An 18349-nucleotide genomic window follows, 5' to 3' on the forward strand; every position below is an offset into this window, starting at 1 on the left:
GAAAGAGAAGCAATCGAGTTGAGTACCTAGAGAATATACAATACTCACTAGGGTGCATTTGGCCGACTGCCATAATTCTTAATGTTTGCCGCTGCAGTTATACCACAAACGATGATCGGGATACCGCCACCAATCAGGTAAAATCTAGGAGGAGAAATAGCAGGAAAAACTGCTCATTGTTCCATCTTTCAAGGTATCTTTATCACAGTATCTCAGTACTTCAAGAGTCATTCCTTGAGGATTGTTATTCTTATTCCAATAATAAGTTGAGAGTTGAATTCTGGAGGCTGCCTTATTAGCAATAATATGTTTGTCTTTTACATTTCCTTTTTTAAAGCAAAAGGTCTAGTAAGTTTCCAAGCTAAGGAAAGTTGATCAGCTTCTGCCACCCTGTGGACGGCCGAAATAACATTCAGCTACAGCTGGTAGAATTTTAACTTTTTTTTTTTTTTTTTTTTTTTTTTAACAAGGTGGACTTGGCTTCTTCTTTTAGATTCAGAGGGTGAACTGGAAAGTTAGCCTACGACAAAATGGACTTTAGGATTTCACTGGACCATAGTTCACACACACAAAAATGTAATGATGTATTAATTACTGACTAATGATCAGCTAAACCTGCATGTCCAGGACCTCCAACCGCTGTGTATTTCTTTCCTAGTCAATTAAGATTGAGGCAAGAAAAGAACCTGGATTCCAGCAGCTTCACAGAAGTGCAGAGGCCCTCCCTGACCCCTTCCCTAGGGAGCAGCTAGAGAAAGCAAGAGAAATGATGGTGCAATAAGGATAGATTGAGACAGAGCAGTGACTCATCCTACAAAAAAAAAAAGCTTTGTGGTTGGAGCATCTCTAAGCTCTCTGATCTCTCTGAAAAGAACTTTCCACTCTGAAATTTGCCCCTTCCTGAGACACAGCCTCAAATCTTGAACTGGCAAATGTAGGCAACATCTGTGACACATTCTTCCATATACTGTTTCTTCACCATCCCAGTTACTAAAGTCCTTCACCTGAAGTAAGTATTGCTGAAAAGACAACGAATTACCCTATAAAACTATAATCTCTGTCTTCTATTCCACCGATTAGAGGAAGATTAGATTAGAGGAAGGCCAATACATGCCACCCTCCTTTTCTTCCTGCCACTTACCTAAAAAGAAAGCAGCCTTTCCAAAATTCATCTTGAGTTCTACCACCTTCTTCTGTGACTCCTTTTTTCCTATAGGAGTACTGTGTTCAACTAAGTCTTATTTTGCAGCTTTAAAATCTTCTCCACTACTTCTTCTTTTCAGCTTATACATATGTTCAAGTTTCCCCCATGTCTAAAACCCTCCTTGAACTACCACTGTCTTTCTCTTTCCCTCCCTGGAAACACTAGCACCACCATCTCCTTACCTTTATCACTTCCTCTCAGGCTGCCCACATCCATCACCATGATGCTGAAACTGCCCTCTTCAGGGCCAGGAGACCCACAGGCAAATCCTGTGCATCCCCCTCCACCCAGCAGTGTTGCTTAGGCTTCTTCAAGCTCAAGAGCATAGGGGAAAGAGGACACCAGTCCCAGAGGGTGGAGCCTGTACTATCTAAAGCAAAGGGCGGTACTTTGGGGCCATTTAGAGACTGCAGGGTTTGAAGCCCAAGCTGTCTTTTCCTTAACCCTTTGTCTTTGAGCTCAGCACCTTGCAGGAAGGAACAGGAGGTGCCCAAGAATAAGATTCCTGGAGCCAGGAGGAAGATGGAAGCAGAGCCAGTCAGACTATGTGAGTCCCAGTATGAGTGAGCGTATAAACAATTCTGGGCATGTGAGTGGCTGACTGAGTGGAGACTTGGAAGCAAGTGGTCAGGGCTCGCCTGGTGAAGTGGCTGATGCCACAGATGCTCTGCTTGGACCCAGCACTTCCTGGGGCGCAGAAGCCAAGTGCTGTTTTTAAAAAGTCAACAAAGCTACAATTATTACTCTCACTTGATATATTTTAAATTCCACTTCTAAAAAAATTAAAAATAAATAAATAAATAAAAAATCAACAAAGCCCTTCCTGGGAAGAAGCTGCCGGACAATGGCAGCAAGGACTGTGGAGGGAACACAGTAAGGGAGCCCAGAGGCAGAGCCCCACTGGAGAAGACGAAGTAGGCACCCTGCCACCATCTTGAAAATTGGGCAGGAAAGTGCTGCAGCTCGCTCACCACGGAGCAACAGACCTGATCTCTTTGACTGGTGAGTTAACTATTCAGGGGTTGACTGTGACCCTGAAGGACTTTCCCAAAAAGTAAAAACTTCAGAGGGACCGGATGAGTGCTGAGTCTCAGGCGCCCCACCTCCTACCCGGATTCAGCTTGTGGGACAAAGGGTGTGACCAGAAAAGGACAAGGAAGACCCCCGAAGAGATCAGCGGTGAGTTGGGGGCTGACCCAACCCCCTCCTCCTCTGTAATCATCTGGACATCAAATCCACACAGTTGGGGCATGACTGGGAGAGACGAACCCAGACTGAGCCTGGACATCAGCCACGAGAGGAGGACTCGACTCCAGTACAAACCTGGCTGGGGTGCTTCTTCCTCCCACGAGACAATCCCCCACCTCACCACCAGAGGGGATGCCCCTGACCATATGAGAATGGGAGGGGAGCACTGAAATCCCATCCACCCCCACCAAGCCCCCTTTTTCTTCCCCGGGCTGTGCACTGGGGAGATTGTGAATGTGGACGAAGCTCTGCAGGTGACAGCAGAGGGGCTTACCTGTGAGCAGCTGAGAGGAACAATTTACAAAACCTGCCACAAGAGGGCAGGTTTTGTTTTATTTTCTTTATTTTTCTTTTTTCTTTGTGTCAGAATGTGTATGTGAGGGTTCAATCTGCATTCCCACCTCCGCTTGTTTTTTTCTTTTTAATATTTCTTTCTTCTTTCATTTTTTGTTTTCTTTTTATGTGTGTACATGAATGACTGAGTGTTCATCTTTCAGTTTTTTTGTTTTTCTCTTTTGTTAGCTTAATGTGTTTGTGAATGTATGTGTGAGGGTTCTATTTGCATTCCTTTTTTCTCTTTTCTCTTTTTCTTCTTTCGTTTTGTGTTGGGCGTGTGTGTGTGTGTGTGCGCGCGCGCACCCGCACGCTCAGTTTTTCTGTTTTTTCATTTTGTTTTGCTTTTTTTTTTTCCAGTTTGCTTTGATTGGTGTGTGCATGTAATTGTTTTTTGCTTTGGTTTCTGCTTTAATTTTTCTGTTTTTATTTTTATATTTGTGTATCCTATTTCATTCTACTTTTCTCTGTTTTCCTCATTGCTGTTACTGTGTCTTAGACTCGGTGGTACAAACGTGTACCCATTGCATTGTCATATAGAGTGGTGGTAGACAGTGGGTCTCAGGGAACCCATACCACAATCAGTGAACATTGTGATTTGCAAGTCGTTTCTGAATCCTAGCTCTCCATCCTCCACCTTATTTGAGTTTCAAAACCACAAGAAAGAGTAAAACTTCCCACACTCAGCCCTGTTTCAGAACAGAACAAACTCAGAGCCTGGATCGGGGAAGAATAGAGGGCTGAGCAAACATCGGAAGTGAAAGCCTCTCCCACTGCCACTGAATAACAGAACTAAAGAGAAAAGAAAGAGCTTTGTCACAAATGAGGAAAAATCAACAGAGGAACACTAGTGATTCCCAGTGTACCAAAGAGAAAACACCTGAAGAATCAGACCTCAGAATTCAAACAATAGAAGTCACCAACAACTGGCCCAAGAATACAAAAGGGATTAAGGAATGGATGGAAAAAGTGAATAAGACAAGAAAGACAAGATGTAACACTGAAAGAACATGCAACAGAGATTTTGGTCATAAATAACTTCATCCAGGAAATAAGTAACAAGTTGACAAGCATGCAAAACAGAATTAATCAAGTAGAAGAAAGAATCTCATAACCTGAAGACCAAAACATGGAATTAACCCAATCCATAAAAAAGATAGAAATAAAACTCAGAAAGAAAAAACAATACCTCCAAGAGACGTGTGATTATATCAAGAGGCTGAACATATGCCTCACTGGTAACTCAGAATAAGAAAGAGAAATGGAGAATACCCAGAAGCAAGTATTCCAGGAGGTTATCTAAGAAAACTTTCCCCTCCTCACAGAGATATGACCATCCAAACACTAGAGATAGAGAGAACCCCCCACAATACATCAAATGAGAAGACCAACCCCTAAACACATAGTAATTCACCTACACAAAGTAGGTACAAGAGAAAAAAAATCCTAAAGGCAGTAAGAGAGAATGGTCAGACTACCTACCAGGGAAGACCAATCAGGATAGCAGCAAACCTATCAGTGGAAACACTACAAAGATAGAAGAGGCTGAAGTTTAATTTTCAAAATCCTCAAAGATAAGTAATTTCAGCCAAGAATTTCCTACCCAGTCAAGTTCATCTTCATCAACAATGGAGAATTAAAATCCTTCCCAGACAACCAATCCCTAAGAGATTATGCAGCTTCCAGATCTGCTATACAGGAGACACTTAAAAAGCTACTAAGCACAAAAGAAAGAGAAAAAAGAATGATCACACACTTTCCAAAAGAACAAAAGAACTCAGAATCAACTGAGAATACATCATGACAGCAAACTTGAAAACACACACACACACACACACACACACACACACACACACACAACACACACACACCCAACCCAAAAGTTAAAAGAAAACAAACAAAGAAAAAATTTTAAGAACCACATGACAGGGATAAACACTCACATTTCAAATAATCAGTCTGAAGGTGAATGGACTAAATGCACTACTGAAAAAAGACACAGAGAGTGGCAAACTGGATTAAAAAAAACCATGGCTTATTAATTTACTGCATCCAGGAAACTCATCTCACCACAAGGGAAGTACACACACTCAAAGTTAGAGAATGGAAAATGAATTTGCAGGTGAATGAATCACACAAAAGAAGACAGGAGTCATGATCATAACAACAGACAAAACAATCTTTAAGCTATCAAAAATTCAAAAAGATACAGAAAGACACTACATAATGATAAAAGGTTCAATCCATCAACAATAAATACTCATCCTAAACATATATGCACCCAACACAGGAGCACTAGCATTTATAAAGCAACTACTGAGTAAATTTTTAAAAAAAGATACTGACTTTAACACTACTATACTTGGGGAATCAAACAGCCCACTAACAACCCTAGATAGCTCATCAAGGCAAAAAATCAACAAAGAGATCTGGAATCTCGACTTGACACTTGACCAAATGAACTTAATAAGTACCCACAGAACACCTGACCCAATGACCACAGAATATACATTCTACTCACCACCACATGGAACATACTCCAAGATCTATCACATCCTCAGCCAAATATCAAGCATAAACAACTCATTCACCTTATCAGATCACAGTGGAAAAAAAAACCAAATATCAACACCAACAAAATTTATCCAAAACCCACAAAGACATGGATGCCAAGCATGATGCTGAACACTCCTGGGTCAACACAGAAATCAAAACAGAAATTAAAAGATTCCTGGAAACAAATGAAAATGAATAAAACATCTTACGAAAACCTTTGGGATGCCATGAAATCAGTTCTAAGAAGGGAATTTATATTTCTGTGAACACACATCAAGAAAATAGAAAGATCACAAGTTAACAGGCTAAAAAATCACCTGAGGGAGCTGGAAAGGCAAGACCACCAAACCCTAACTTTAGCAGAAGAATCCAGATCACCAAAGTAAAAGTCCAAATATAGGATATGGAAGTCAAAAGTATCATGGAAACAGAATCAACAAAACAAAAAGCTGGTTCTATGAAAGAATAAACAAGATTGATGGATTCCTAACCAGAATGACCAAGAAAAAGAGAGAAAAAATCCAAATAAACATAATCAGAAAGGCAAAATATCAAATCACAACTCACCACAAAGAAATACAAAATATTCTCAGAGATTACTACGCACACCAGTGTGGAAACAATCTTGATAATCTAAACAAAATGGAAGACTTTCTGACATCACACAAGGTTGAAACAAGAAGATACCAAGACACTAAATAAACCAATAACAACCCAGAAAATTACCTGTAAAAAAAAAACCCTGGGCCACACAGCTTTCCAGAGGAATTCCACAAAACATACAAGGAGGAGCTGATACCAATCTTACTGAAAATATTCCAGATAACTGAGAAAGACAGAATTCTTCTCAAATCATTTTATGACTTTATGAAGCTAACATCAAACTGATACCCAAACCAGGTAAAGATCCAACAAAAAAAGAGTACTACAGGCCAATATCCCTGATGAAAATAGATGCAAAAATTCTCAACAAGATTCCAGTAAATTGAATCCAACAACACATCTCAAAATCATCCACAATGACCAAGTAGGCTTCATCCTAGAATTTAGGGCTGATTCAACACATCTGTAAGACCATGAATGTAATTAAATACGTCAAAGATTTAAAAACAAGAACCACATAATTTTGCCATTAGATGTAGAAAAAGCTTTTGATAAAATCCAACACCCCTTCTTGATAAAAATCCTTGAACACCTAGGCATAGAAGCAACATACCTCAAAATAGTAAGCACCACCTACAATAAACCCACAGCGAGCATACTGCTAAAGAGACAGAAACTAGAAGCATTTCCCCTGAAAACTGGAACAAGACAAGGCTGCTCACTCTCACCCCTCTTGTTCAACATTGTGCTGGAAGTTCTACCTAGATCAATTATACAAAAGAGGGAAATAAGGTATCCAAATAGAAAAAGAAAAAGTAAAGTTATTCCTCTTTGCTGATGATATGACCTATATCTCAAAAATCCAAGATATTCTGTCAAAAACCTCCTTGTACTGATAAAGTACTTTGGCAAAGTCTCTGAGTACAAAATAAATGTGCAAAAGACGGTCACGTTATTATACACCAACAGTAAAAAGGCAGATAACCAAATAAAAAGCACATTCCCATATATGATAGCCACCAAAAAAAATGAAATACCTTGGAATCTTTCTAATCAGAAAGTGAAAGAACTTTACAATGAAAACTACAAAACACTGCTCAAAGATGACACAAATAAATGGAAAAATAGTCCATGCTCATGGATTTGAAGAATCAACATTGTTAAGATGCCCATCCTACCAAAGGCAATCTACAGATCAATGCAATACCCATTAAATTACCAATATCATCCTTCTCACACCTGGAAACAACAATATAGAAATACATATGGAAACATAATCAACCACAAATAGCCAAAATAATGCTCAGTAAAAGAATCAAAGTGGGGGATATCACACTTCCAGACTAAATTTTACTATAAGGCTACAATAATCAAAACAGTCTGGTGTTGGTACAAAAACAGGCATATAGACCAATGGAAAAGGATAGAGATTCCAGAAGCAAAACCTCAATTTCTCAACCAACTCATCTTCAACAAAGTCTCCACTAACAACTACTGGGGAGAGGAGAACCTATTCAGCAAATGATGCCGAGAAAACTGGCTGGTCACATGCAGAAGATTGAAATAGGACCACTACATACCACCATACACAAAAATCCACTCTAAGTAGAATTCCTTATTCTCGAGTATTCTGATTTATACTCCATACTAGTACTATGGCTATCCTTCCGAAATGACTCTATGGCTAGTCTTCCAAAATGACACCATGCCAGGCTACCCCCAAATTAAAAATCTTCATGGTTGCCTATATTTTAATAGGGTCTCCAAATGGTCCCAAATCCAGCTTTCACCCTGAATTCCTACTACTCTACATCAACCCACCCTAGGCTCCAGACACACTACATTTCTCAAGGTCTCCTCAGCTTACTTTTATTTGGAGAGCCACCTCTACACTCTGCCTTAACATAAGGTTCATGCCAATAGTCCAGCATGTCCTAACAGTCTACATTGCCCCCCAAATTAATGGCTCTTTTCTTTGAACTTTCAAAGAACATATCTCCACTATACTTCTCACACAGCCTATAAAAGTTCTTCCTGTGCCTGCCTCCTCCCTCAGACTGTAAACTCCGCAAAAGTAAGGAGGTCTTCTTTAAGTCCCTAACCCAAGACCAGTTATATATCAGGTATTCAGTGAAGTCAGTCATCATTGATAAAATTTTCCCATCCAAGCATGATAATCCATTTACAGTTTTTCTTATTATAATGGATAGGAAGGCTATACTCCAAATACGTTTTGTCCTTTGTACAGGATAATTAAATTGATATACGCCTGAGTAGATTAAAACCTATGACATATGACCTGAAGGAAATGAGAACAACTGACATTTTCATAGAGCCTGTTATTTGGTCAATGCCATCTTAAGTGCTCTAGTTCATTAACTCATTTATTACAATTCTTTAAGGTAGAATCAGTCCTACTTTTGAGATGAGCGAGAAAGACTCAGAGAGGAAAAGTTAACTGAAGACTTGTAGCTGGAAAATGTACAACCCACATTCAAAACCAGGCTGTCTGGTTTACAAGTCCATTCTTTAATTTTCCAAAATTCACTGAGCAGTTTTTGGTTATAATGTATGATTGTGCTTCAACAAAAGCAAAGTATTTAATTAACATTTAAGACAATGCAACAAAGATATTAGATACCTGAGCATTGGTCTTGGTGGAGGTGGCGGTTCATCAGTATCCTGGCATCGTTTTGCTTTTTTGGTGACTTGTTTATAGATATTTCGAGCTGTCACTCCCACCCAAAGTACTGTGGCCAGGGTGGAATAATGAAGAATTATCCCAACCTACAAGGAAGATTGAAGAATATATAAACCAAAAAAAACAAAAAAATCTTCTCATTAAGAATAATCCAGCACAAAATTAGCTCCTTGACAACATTAGACCAAAGGTTATGTTTTTTATAAATGTGACATTATAAATCGAGTTGTTTCTAACCCCTATTTTAAGAAGGGGAACGCAGAAAGCAAAAGTAACTAGATGGTGAAAGTCAGGCACACAGAGAGTATGTTTCAGAATAAGAGCCTTGAGTTCTAATTCAGAGCATGTATACACTGTAGCCGTAAGAGAGCACAGCATTGATGGTTAAGAGGATGAATCGGGAATTTACTTGGTTTTAAAACTAGGCTTCTACCTCTTAACTGCTGGGTTCCCTGAGTAAAGTCACATAACACCGTCAGTACCAGCTTCCTCACTTGGGAACAAAGACTAATACACAAAGACTGTGAGGTTAAATGAGATGGTCCACATATAGCATTTAGCACATCTCCTAGTACATGATAAGCAATTAGCAAGAATACCATTATTATTACTTACTAGGGGTGTGGTTTTGAGAAAATAATGTGACCTCTCTGAAACTAGCTTTCCTCATTTAATAGTAAGATAATTATCAATAGCCATATCTAGTGGCTTAGTAGAGATTGAGCTAACACAATACCTAGATATACCTCAACAAATCCAGGATAATTATAATATATGTAAGTGATTATACTAGTTGAGTTTCTTTCCAGATGGATGATAGTAGCATGTTTATCAGATGACCTGTGTATGAAGCAATTCTATTTGAGGATAAAATTCTAGATGAAGATATGAGAGGGAATAAGAGAGGTTTAACATTTAGTTTAAGAAAAATAAATGCCATGTGTTACTGAAGCACTATGGGTGTAATCCAGTTTTAATTAATTACTTGCTATCTTTTTTTTATCATTTCTTCTTATACAATTATTACAGGTAAAATTCTATTAATGAAAATCAATGGCCAGGTACAGTGGTTCATGCCTGTAATCCCAGTGCTTGGAAGGCCAAGGTGGGAGGATCATTTGAAGTCAGAAGTTCAAGATCAGCCTGGGCAACAGAGTAAGATCCTGCCTCTACAAAAAAACTTAAAAATTATCCAGTCATTGTGGTGTGTGCCTGCAGTACTAGCTAATTGGAAGGCTGAAGCGGGAGGACTGCTTGAGCCCATAAGTTCGAAGCTGCACCATTTGATTGCACCACTACACTAAAGCCGAGGCAACAGACCGAGACCCTGTGTCTAAAAACCAGAAAATCTCCAAGAAAAATAAGGCTCATTCTAAAGGGATGGATCAAGAACATCAGAGGGTCATAATAAAGTTATGTACGCTGCTACCCAGAGCTTATTTTAACAGGAATCAATATGTAGCTAAAACTTGGTGACACGAAAGCCTAAGTCTTATTTTGCAGGGGAAAACCAGGGTAATCACCATATAGGCAGAGTCTGCAATGACTCCATACATGCTGGGAGGGTGGATCCAGTTTGGCCCAACTAGAAAAGTCAGAAGAGAAAAGTGGCTCCTTGGTTCTTATTAGTTTTGCTGACTGTACAGTAAAAGCAAAATTTATAGATAAAAGTGGAACAGAAAGCATAAAATAACCCTTTGAGCTATCTGAAGTTACAACAAATACTGTAAGTAAAAATAATATAAATGAATTTGGTGCATGGAGACCAATAAATTCCAGACCAATCACTGATACTGACTCAAAATGGTCAACTCTACTATTGCTGGAGTTGTCTCTGACACAAAGGTCAAAAGAATGAGACAGGGCTTTAAAATATTTAAGTTAAAAGTATAGGTTAAAAATATTTTCCACAGGAGGTGTCAGTGGAAGAGTTCTCTGAGGGGAAAAACCCCATCGTTAGGCTTTGAAGTGTTTTCTATGGCATTTCTTTATTTCCAGAAAAATGTTCACTCTTAAAGATACTGAAGCCTTTCAGCTAAATGATTATTAACCAATAGTGGAATTTTAGGAGTTTAATGACATCTGATAAACAAAGCCATGCAAGCAAATCACTAAATATTCCATAAAAACTAGAAAAAAAGGAAGAATTAAAATCTATTAGAGAGGGTTTTACTCTAAAAAGTCTCACTTTATCGGTATGTTACCTAATTATGAACTCTCACAAATGGAGCATTTTTAACCACCAATAAACTTACAACAGTGCATCATGCATAGCAATTGTGTACAAAAAAAATTAATTTTATGATGAATATAATCATACATAAAATGAAAATGTAAAAATTTTAAAAATCATTTCTTCCACTATTGAATGCATGCTATGTATCCGAAAATGTCTTTCTGTGTGTGATTTCACTTTATCCTCCTAGCATCACCATCCAGTCAGTGTCATTAACCTTGAGATACGAACATGGAGACCACAGCTGAAAGAAGTTAAATCATCCACCAGAGGTCACGTGGTCAGTAGCAGGGCTATGATTCAAACTCAAGATTGCTGGTTTCCAAAGCCCTTGTCCTCTCCCTGTACCATGCCGGCCTCCACCAAATAGTAAAGCACAATGATGGGGGCTGAGGGTCACTCAGAGTCAAACAGAACAAGCATTTGAAGAATGCATCTGCCACCTCACAGCCCTAGTGATTTGGGGCAAGTAATTTCAATTCTCTATGACTCAGTTTATGCAGTTATAAAATACAGGATAATTTCCAAGGTTAATATGAAAGTTAAGATAGCACTTTTACAGGAGTTGGCAAGTAGGAAACTCTTTAATATTCACTGATTAGACTTTTCCCAACGCGTTTCTTGTGCCATTACAACAATCCTCTAGATAACACATCTCAAGGACACTTAACAAGGGTAGCTGGCACTACATTTAACTGATTCAATCACAGAGTGGTAGAGCAACAAGGTATCTTAGATAAGATCCAGCAGAATCATTTTACTGCTAGCTAAGAAAACCAAGGACCAAAAAATTAACAACCAATTATTTGGCAGCATATCATGAACGAGAACACAATCCCTCGCAACCTTGAGTCAACAGCCCTTGTACAATATCACTTAACTTCTTAGTTCTCCTTCAGCTACTCTTGCAAAAGAGTTAAAGGCCACAGGAAGTGCCTAAAAAGTGGGAAATACCTGACTGGTGAGCACCTTAATAACCTCAACCAGTCACTCTGGGGAAGAAACTAATATTTAGTTAGTTATCTAGTTAGAATCATTCACAATGGTCATAAAATATATGAGCTCAAAAGAGGGAGACAAGACGAAACTACACAGATTATAGGCCTATACAAAGCCACACGTAAAAATATAAATATACATGAGGGCTCTGTTTTTGAGATGGAAGCACCTTAACATTTCATTTAACTGGACTTGACCCATCATTTTATAGAGGAAACCCAGTGACTAATAATATAAGCTGTTCGGGCAGACACAGAATTAGAGCCTACCCATGACTACCTGGAATCTTAGGCCAGTCCTTTTTGCATTCTCCCACTCTGCTCTCAGCTATTACCTGAACTAAGTATTACAATGGCAAAGCAATACAAGTGATGTCTGAGTCTGAATACAGGAATGACGTTATATCTTTCATAGGTGGGAAGGACATTGTCAAAACAGAAGAAAACAACAGCAAAAACATCTAGAGACCCGCCTTTCCCTTTTCTTTTGTAAACCTTTAGCTAATGGGCTTTTGTTCTAGAGGCCCTAAAAAGTCAGTGCAATTCCTCTCCTTTTCAATTTAGAATTGGTATAAAATTCCATCCAAGACAATGAAAGGCAGTCATCTTTACAATGGCCTCTTTCTAGTCATTTCCTTAGGGTTGCAAATGTATGTGTCTGGTTCATGAAATCAATGCATACTTTTAGATTAAAATTGAGACCATTATTGCCAGTGTGTGCTTGAGTACTCTTCTAACAGAGTCTATGCTCACAATGGCTCCAGGTCTGAATAATTTCTACCATTTGCAAACAGAGGCTTCTTTTTGTTCATTCACCTAATAAACTTTTGCTCAGCACTGACTAGGTCAGATCTTGTGCTGACTGGATAGACACTGGCAAATCAAACTGATATCATTCTTGTTCTTATAGAACTTGGAGTCTGGGGAGCTTACAGCTCAGAGACAATAAATAGTAAATTACAAAGTTTGTAGGCACCACGAAATTTTAGTAAAGACCACAGAATAACATTGGGGGAGGAGAGAGAAGGATAGTATCTCTGAAAACAGTGACAGTAAAGTGAGACCTGCAAGGTAAGTGGGAGTCAGCCACATGAAGAAGGGGAGAAAAATTAAGAACACAGAAACACTATTTTCTGCACGTTTAGTTGATCTGAGCCCCATCATCTGACTTCTTATAGGCTCTAAATAAAAGTTTGTTTCCAAATGTATAGTAGCAGCCTAAAACAGAGAAATGTACTGTACAGCTGAGAGAAATTGCATCAATAATACTACTAGTAGTAATAGATAACATTTATATAGAGTTACTATATGCTTAGTATTCTTGAGACGCTTCAGTTATTTAATCCTCTAACAATTCTTACATACACACATTTCAAATTGAATCTCAGGTATATAATACTGAATTAATCAAAAGCCTTAGGGTCATGATACATTCTAATGACTGGGTCAAGCATGGCCTGCCTTTAGTTGGTTATTTAATTAGTTATTGTTAATGATAAGTATCCAATGATCTACTAGCAAGACAAAAGGCAAGACATTGGCAATAACCTGACCCCTCATTCAAACTAACCATCCTCCTATATCCTATGTACCATCATCATCCTACATCCTATGTTCATCACTCACTTGCTTTCTTTTATAGAGTCTTATTGCACCTACCTATTTTTGTTAAAAGGCTTCTGTTTACTTTAGTCATTTTTACCTTTTATTTTGTTTGTTTTTTTAAAGCAGGTTTTCTTGAGAGGACAGAAAAGCTCCCAGTGGGAAGGGACCTGAGGGGGTTGCTCCATTTTTACCTTTTAAAAAAAAAGGTGAATGTAATTTGTGAGACTTATGTTTTTCACTCAAGACTCATTCATGTTGTTCTGTGTTGCTATAATTCATTAGTTTCGACTCTTGTCTAATACCATAGTTGATTTGGTTACTCTGGGCATTTGGGTTGATTCCAGGTTTGTGCTATTGGGTATAGTGCTGCTATGAATATTTATATCCACGTGCATATCCATATTCATATGCACATGGGCAAAGTTATTCTCTGAGGCAGGAGTGGGACTACTGGGTTCCAGGGTATGTGAATGCTTAACTTTAGAAGCTGATCCCTCTTCCAGGTACATTCACTTATACTCCCATCAACTATTTATAAAGGAACCCATGGATCCACATGTTCATCGAGATGTGGCATTGTCAGGCTTAATTTCTGTTGACAGAAAAGGCATAAAATGGTAACTAATTGTCTTAATTTGCATCTCCATGATCACCCATGTTGGAAACCTCTGCTCATATGTGCTGGCCCTATGTGTTCACTTTTCTAAGAAATGCCTGTCCATTCTCTTGCTACCTTTTGTACTGAGTTGTTGTGGCCTTCTTATTAATTCATGTTTTTATTCTCATGCTCTGTCAGTTGTACGTACTGCAAATGGCTTACTCCAATGTATAATTTGCTTTTTCATTTCACTTGAAGGAAGGACTCTTAATAAACAAAAGTTCTCATTTTTAGTGAAATTTACCTCTTTTCTATTGAATGCCTGCCATTGTCTTATTTAAGAAATTCTTCCTTATCTCAAGGTCTACATTTTCTAAGAATTTTAACATTTTGGCCTGGGCATGTAAGTTTTTAAACCAGCCGGAGTTGACTTATGAAAATAAGGCATGAGGTATGGATCCATTTAAGTATTTTTCCAAATGGATTTTCCCCAGCTCCATTTACTCAAAAGCAGTCCATCTTTCCTGGCTGATGATGAGGTATGCACCTACACTTACACACCAAAATCCTCCATGGGTCTGCTTCTGAACTCTCTATTCTATTGTGTTGGCCATCTATCCCTACAATTTCATTTATCCCCACAAATAAGGCCAAACTGTTTTCATTTCTACTGCCTCATTAACCCTGATGACGAGTAAGACAGCTTTCTGGCTCTGTTCTTCTTTTTTTGGAAGTGTCTTGGCTTTCTATTGCCCTTTGCTTTTACATAAACTTAAAGGTCATCTTACTGAGTGGCTTAGTCCATTTGTGTTGCTATAATGGAATACTTGAGGCTGGGTATTTTATAATGGAAAGTTTATTTGGTTCATAGTTTTGCAGACAATGTAAGAAGCATAGTGCCACCATCTGGTTCTGGTGAGGGCTTGAAGCTGCTTCCACTCCTGGCAGAAAGAAAAGAAAAAGCTGTGCGTGCAGAGAAGCAAGAGAGAGGGAGGGAAAGTGTCAGGCTCTTGTTAACAACCAGCTCTCAGAAAACTCTCACGGGAACTAATAAAGCAAGAACTTACTCCTTACAGCAAGGATGGCACCAAGCCACTCATGAAGGGTCTGCTCTCAAGACCCACACACTTCCCATTGTGCCCCACCTCCAACACTGGGGATCAAATTTCAGCATGATATTTGGAGGGTCAAATACCCAAACTAGAGCAATGGATTTCATGAAAACATTCTTTTTTAGTCTATAGATTAATTTTTTATTCCAACAGCTTTAGTGGTTCAAATTTTATTTTTGTTTTTCACAATGGAATAATTGTAAAACAGTGAAGTGTGGACCTCTAAGTGTGCCTCACCCAACTAGCACACATTATACCTGATAAGTAATTTTTCAAACTTTATTCCTGCCCTACCCCTTCTAAGTCTCCAATGTACCACTCTTGATAACACTCTTACCTACAGATTAAATCAGAAGGAACTGCCACCTTTCTGATACTATATCTTCCTTATCTTAGACCTAGTATATCCTTCAATATATTTAGGTTTTCTTTAATACCTATTTTAATTTTACCTATAAAATCTTGAACATCTTTTATTATTTCTAGGTCCTTGATAGTCTTTGATACTGTATAAATACCTTCTCGTTGTCTCCCATAGTCCCAATTCTGCATACTAATAGCAAACTTCTGTATATTAACTTATATTACTCATGGCTAAACTTCCCTATTCTAGTAATTTATGTCATTAAATAAATTTTTTTTAAATAAAAAGAAATCATACCACCCAACAATCCAATTATCATTTCCAATTTACAGATGAGAAAACTGAAGCACAGAAAGGCTAAATATGGAAACCAAAATCTTAAAGAGATTTTTGAACTCCCGTGTTCATGGCAACACTTCTCACAGTAGCTAAGAGGTGGAAACAATCTCTATCTCCATCAGTGACAAATAAAGAAAATGTGGTATATGCATAAAATGAAATATTAATCAGTCACAAAAAGAAGGAAATTGTCATATTCTACAAGATGGATAAACCCTAAGGACATTTTGCTAAATGAAATAAGCCAGTCAAGAAGTATAAATATTGCATGATTCTACTTATATGAGGTATTTTCTCATGAAGCAGAGGGTATAATGGTGGCTACCAGGAGTAGGGGGGAAGAAGAAAATGGGAAGTTATTGTTTAATGCATATAGAGTTTCAGTCCTGCAAGATGAAAAGTTCTAGATATCTGCTGTGTAACACTGTGCACAGAGTTAACTACATTGTACTATGGCCTGAAACATTGATAGATTTCATGTTATGTATATATTTTTTGCCACAGTTTGAAATTGCCCATAAAAACATAGTAAACAGGAAACTGATACCCAAATCCAGGCCATCTGAACTTTTAATTACTTGCTATCATGCATATGAAAAACAATATACACACATAAAAATAAAATGTTACTTACTTCTTATTCATATATATTAAAGAGTTTCCATTTTTGTACTTATACTGCAAGAATACTGCTAAGACTACATATAAAATAATTTATTTGAAAATAAGTGCTGAGTTTTTAAAATTCTTCATAATTACCAAACTTAATAAGTTTCTTATTTTCACATCTTAGAGTTAAATCTTTTTCTAATTCTTATTGTTTTGATCAATGGATGAAATAATTTTTAAAATTCTACAGTTAAAAAATGTTACTTCTCTTTGAGACAGTCAGGATTTTATTATTATTATTATTATTATTATTATTATTATTATTATTATTTTTAGTCAAAGTCTACCTCGGTCACCCAGGCTGGAGTGTAGTGCAGTGGTATGATCCTGGTTCATGGCAGCCTCAAACTCTTAGACTCTGGTGATCTTCCCATTTAAGCCCCCTGAGTAGTAGAGACTACAGGCGCATGCCACCTCACTTGACTAATTTTTTTAATTTTTGTCCCTGCATTGCCCGAGGCTGGTACTAATCTTCTGGGCTCAAGAGATTCTCCTGCCTCAGCCTCTCAAAATGCTGAGATTACAGGCATGAGCCACCTAGCCTAGGACTTCATAATTTTTCAAATTAAATATTAGGCATAGTTAACAGGTAATATCGAATTCCCAATGATAAAGAGATAAGTTATTTAAGTTTTAAATTCAGTTGTGAAACGAGAGTTCAAAACTTGCGGTATATTGATAAATTGCTTAAACAGCAGGCATTAGAATTAACTTTAAAGAAAAAGTTTTTAAAAAATATTTCCCTTTTTATAGTTAATGAAACATACTAAATTACTTTCTAATACCAATGTTTTTTTCCATTTCAATTTTTCACTCTGACTTACTGCTTGGCAGACGCTGGCACTTCTGGTTTGGGTTATTCCTGCCACAAAGACCACACAGGTTAGGAAAATATGAAAGCACAAGTTCACAAGCATGTGCCAGCTCTTGAGACTGATTCTAATCAAACTGTCAAAAAAAGAAAAGAAGAAAAATATTAACATTTAGTCTAGTACATTTGATGGAGGACATTAAGATGTCATCTTAAAAGGTACATAAAAGGTAAGATTTAATTTAAATGCTCTATGTTTAAAGATTTTATTTAACAAACTTGTACTATCAGACACACACATACACATACAGGATATCAGAAAACATTGAACTCAATCTAGTTTCTTCTCTCTCTCTCTCTCTCTCTCTCTCTCTCTCTCTCTCTCTGACAGAGCTTTGTTCTCTCCCTCTCTCTTTCTCCTCTGACAGAGTCTTGCAGTGGTGTTATCACTGATCACTGCAGCCTCAAAATCCTGGGCTCAAGTGATCCTTCTGCCTCAGCTTCCCAAGTAGCTAGGACTATAGGTATGAGCCCTCACATCCAGCATATTTTTTAAATTTTTTGTAGAAATGGGGTCTCACTATGTTGCCCAAGTTGGTCTTAAACTCATGGGCTCAAGTGGTCCTCCTACCTCAACCTCTCAAAACACTGGAATTATAGGCTTGCACCACTCCGCCCAACCTCGATCTAGTTTCATAACATTTAACTTATGCACTAAAAAAAAAAAAAACAAGCCATTATGGAAACACTATACCCACTAAGGGCTAGGCAAATTCTCCGTGGTAGGAAATATGTGATTCTTTGTCACTTACAATGTCTTAAAAATTGACTAGATCACCTGCTTGGCTACCTAGAGATGTCTGCAATGTGCCAGTGGGTCTTTTTCCTGACCTATTGGCATGGGTCTAAATACCCAATGCATTTCTTCTTGGCCTTTCATAATGAAATGCTGATGTCTTTCTTTTTTTATAA

General features: G+C 37.9%; 1 protein-coding gene across 1 annotated transcript in view; it reads right to left on the minus strand.

Annotated features, from left to right (window-relative positions):
- The window catches only part of ADGRA3 (adhesion G protein-coupled receptor A3), a 131723-nt gene that overhangs the window by 1667 nt on the left and 111707 nt on the right, over nucleotides 1–18349 (minus strand). The window contains exons 16-18 of the mRNA XM_008057941.2: nucleotides 17391–17514; nucleotides 8586–8731; nucleotides 49–144 (exon numbers count right to left, since the gene is read on the minus strand). Coding sequence (XP_008056132.1) covers nucleotides 49–144; nucleotides 8586–8731; nucleotides 17391–17514 — 366 coding nt within the window. The remainder of the gene's footprint in view (nucleotides 1–48; nucleotides 145–8585; nucleotides 8732–17390; nucleotides 17515–18349) is intronic.

Source organism: Carlito syrichta, unplaced genomic scaffold (genome assembly GCF_000164805.1).
Source record: "Carlito syrichta isolate Samal-C Ts95f unplaced genomic scaffold, Tarsius_syrichta-2.0.1 Scaffold303160, whole genome shotgun sequence".
Lineage (NCBI taxonomy): Eukaryota > Metazoa > Chordata > Mammalia > Primates > Tarsiidae > Carlito > Carlito syrichta.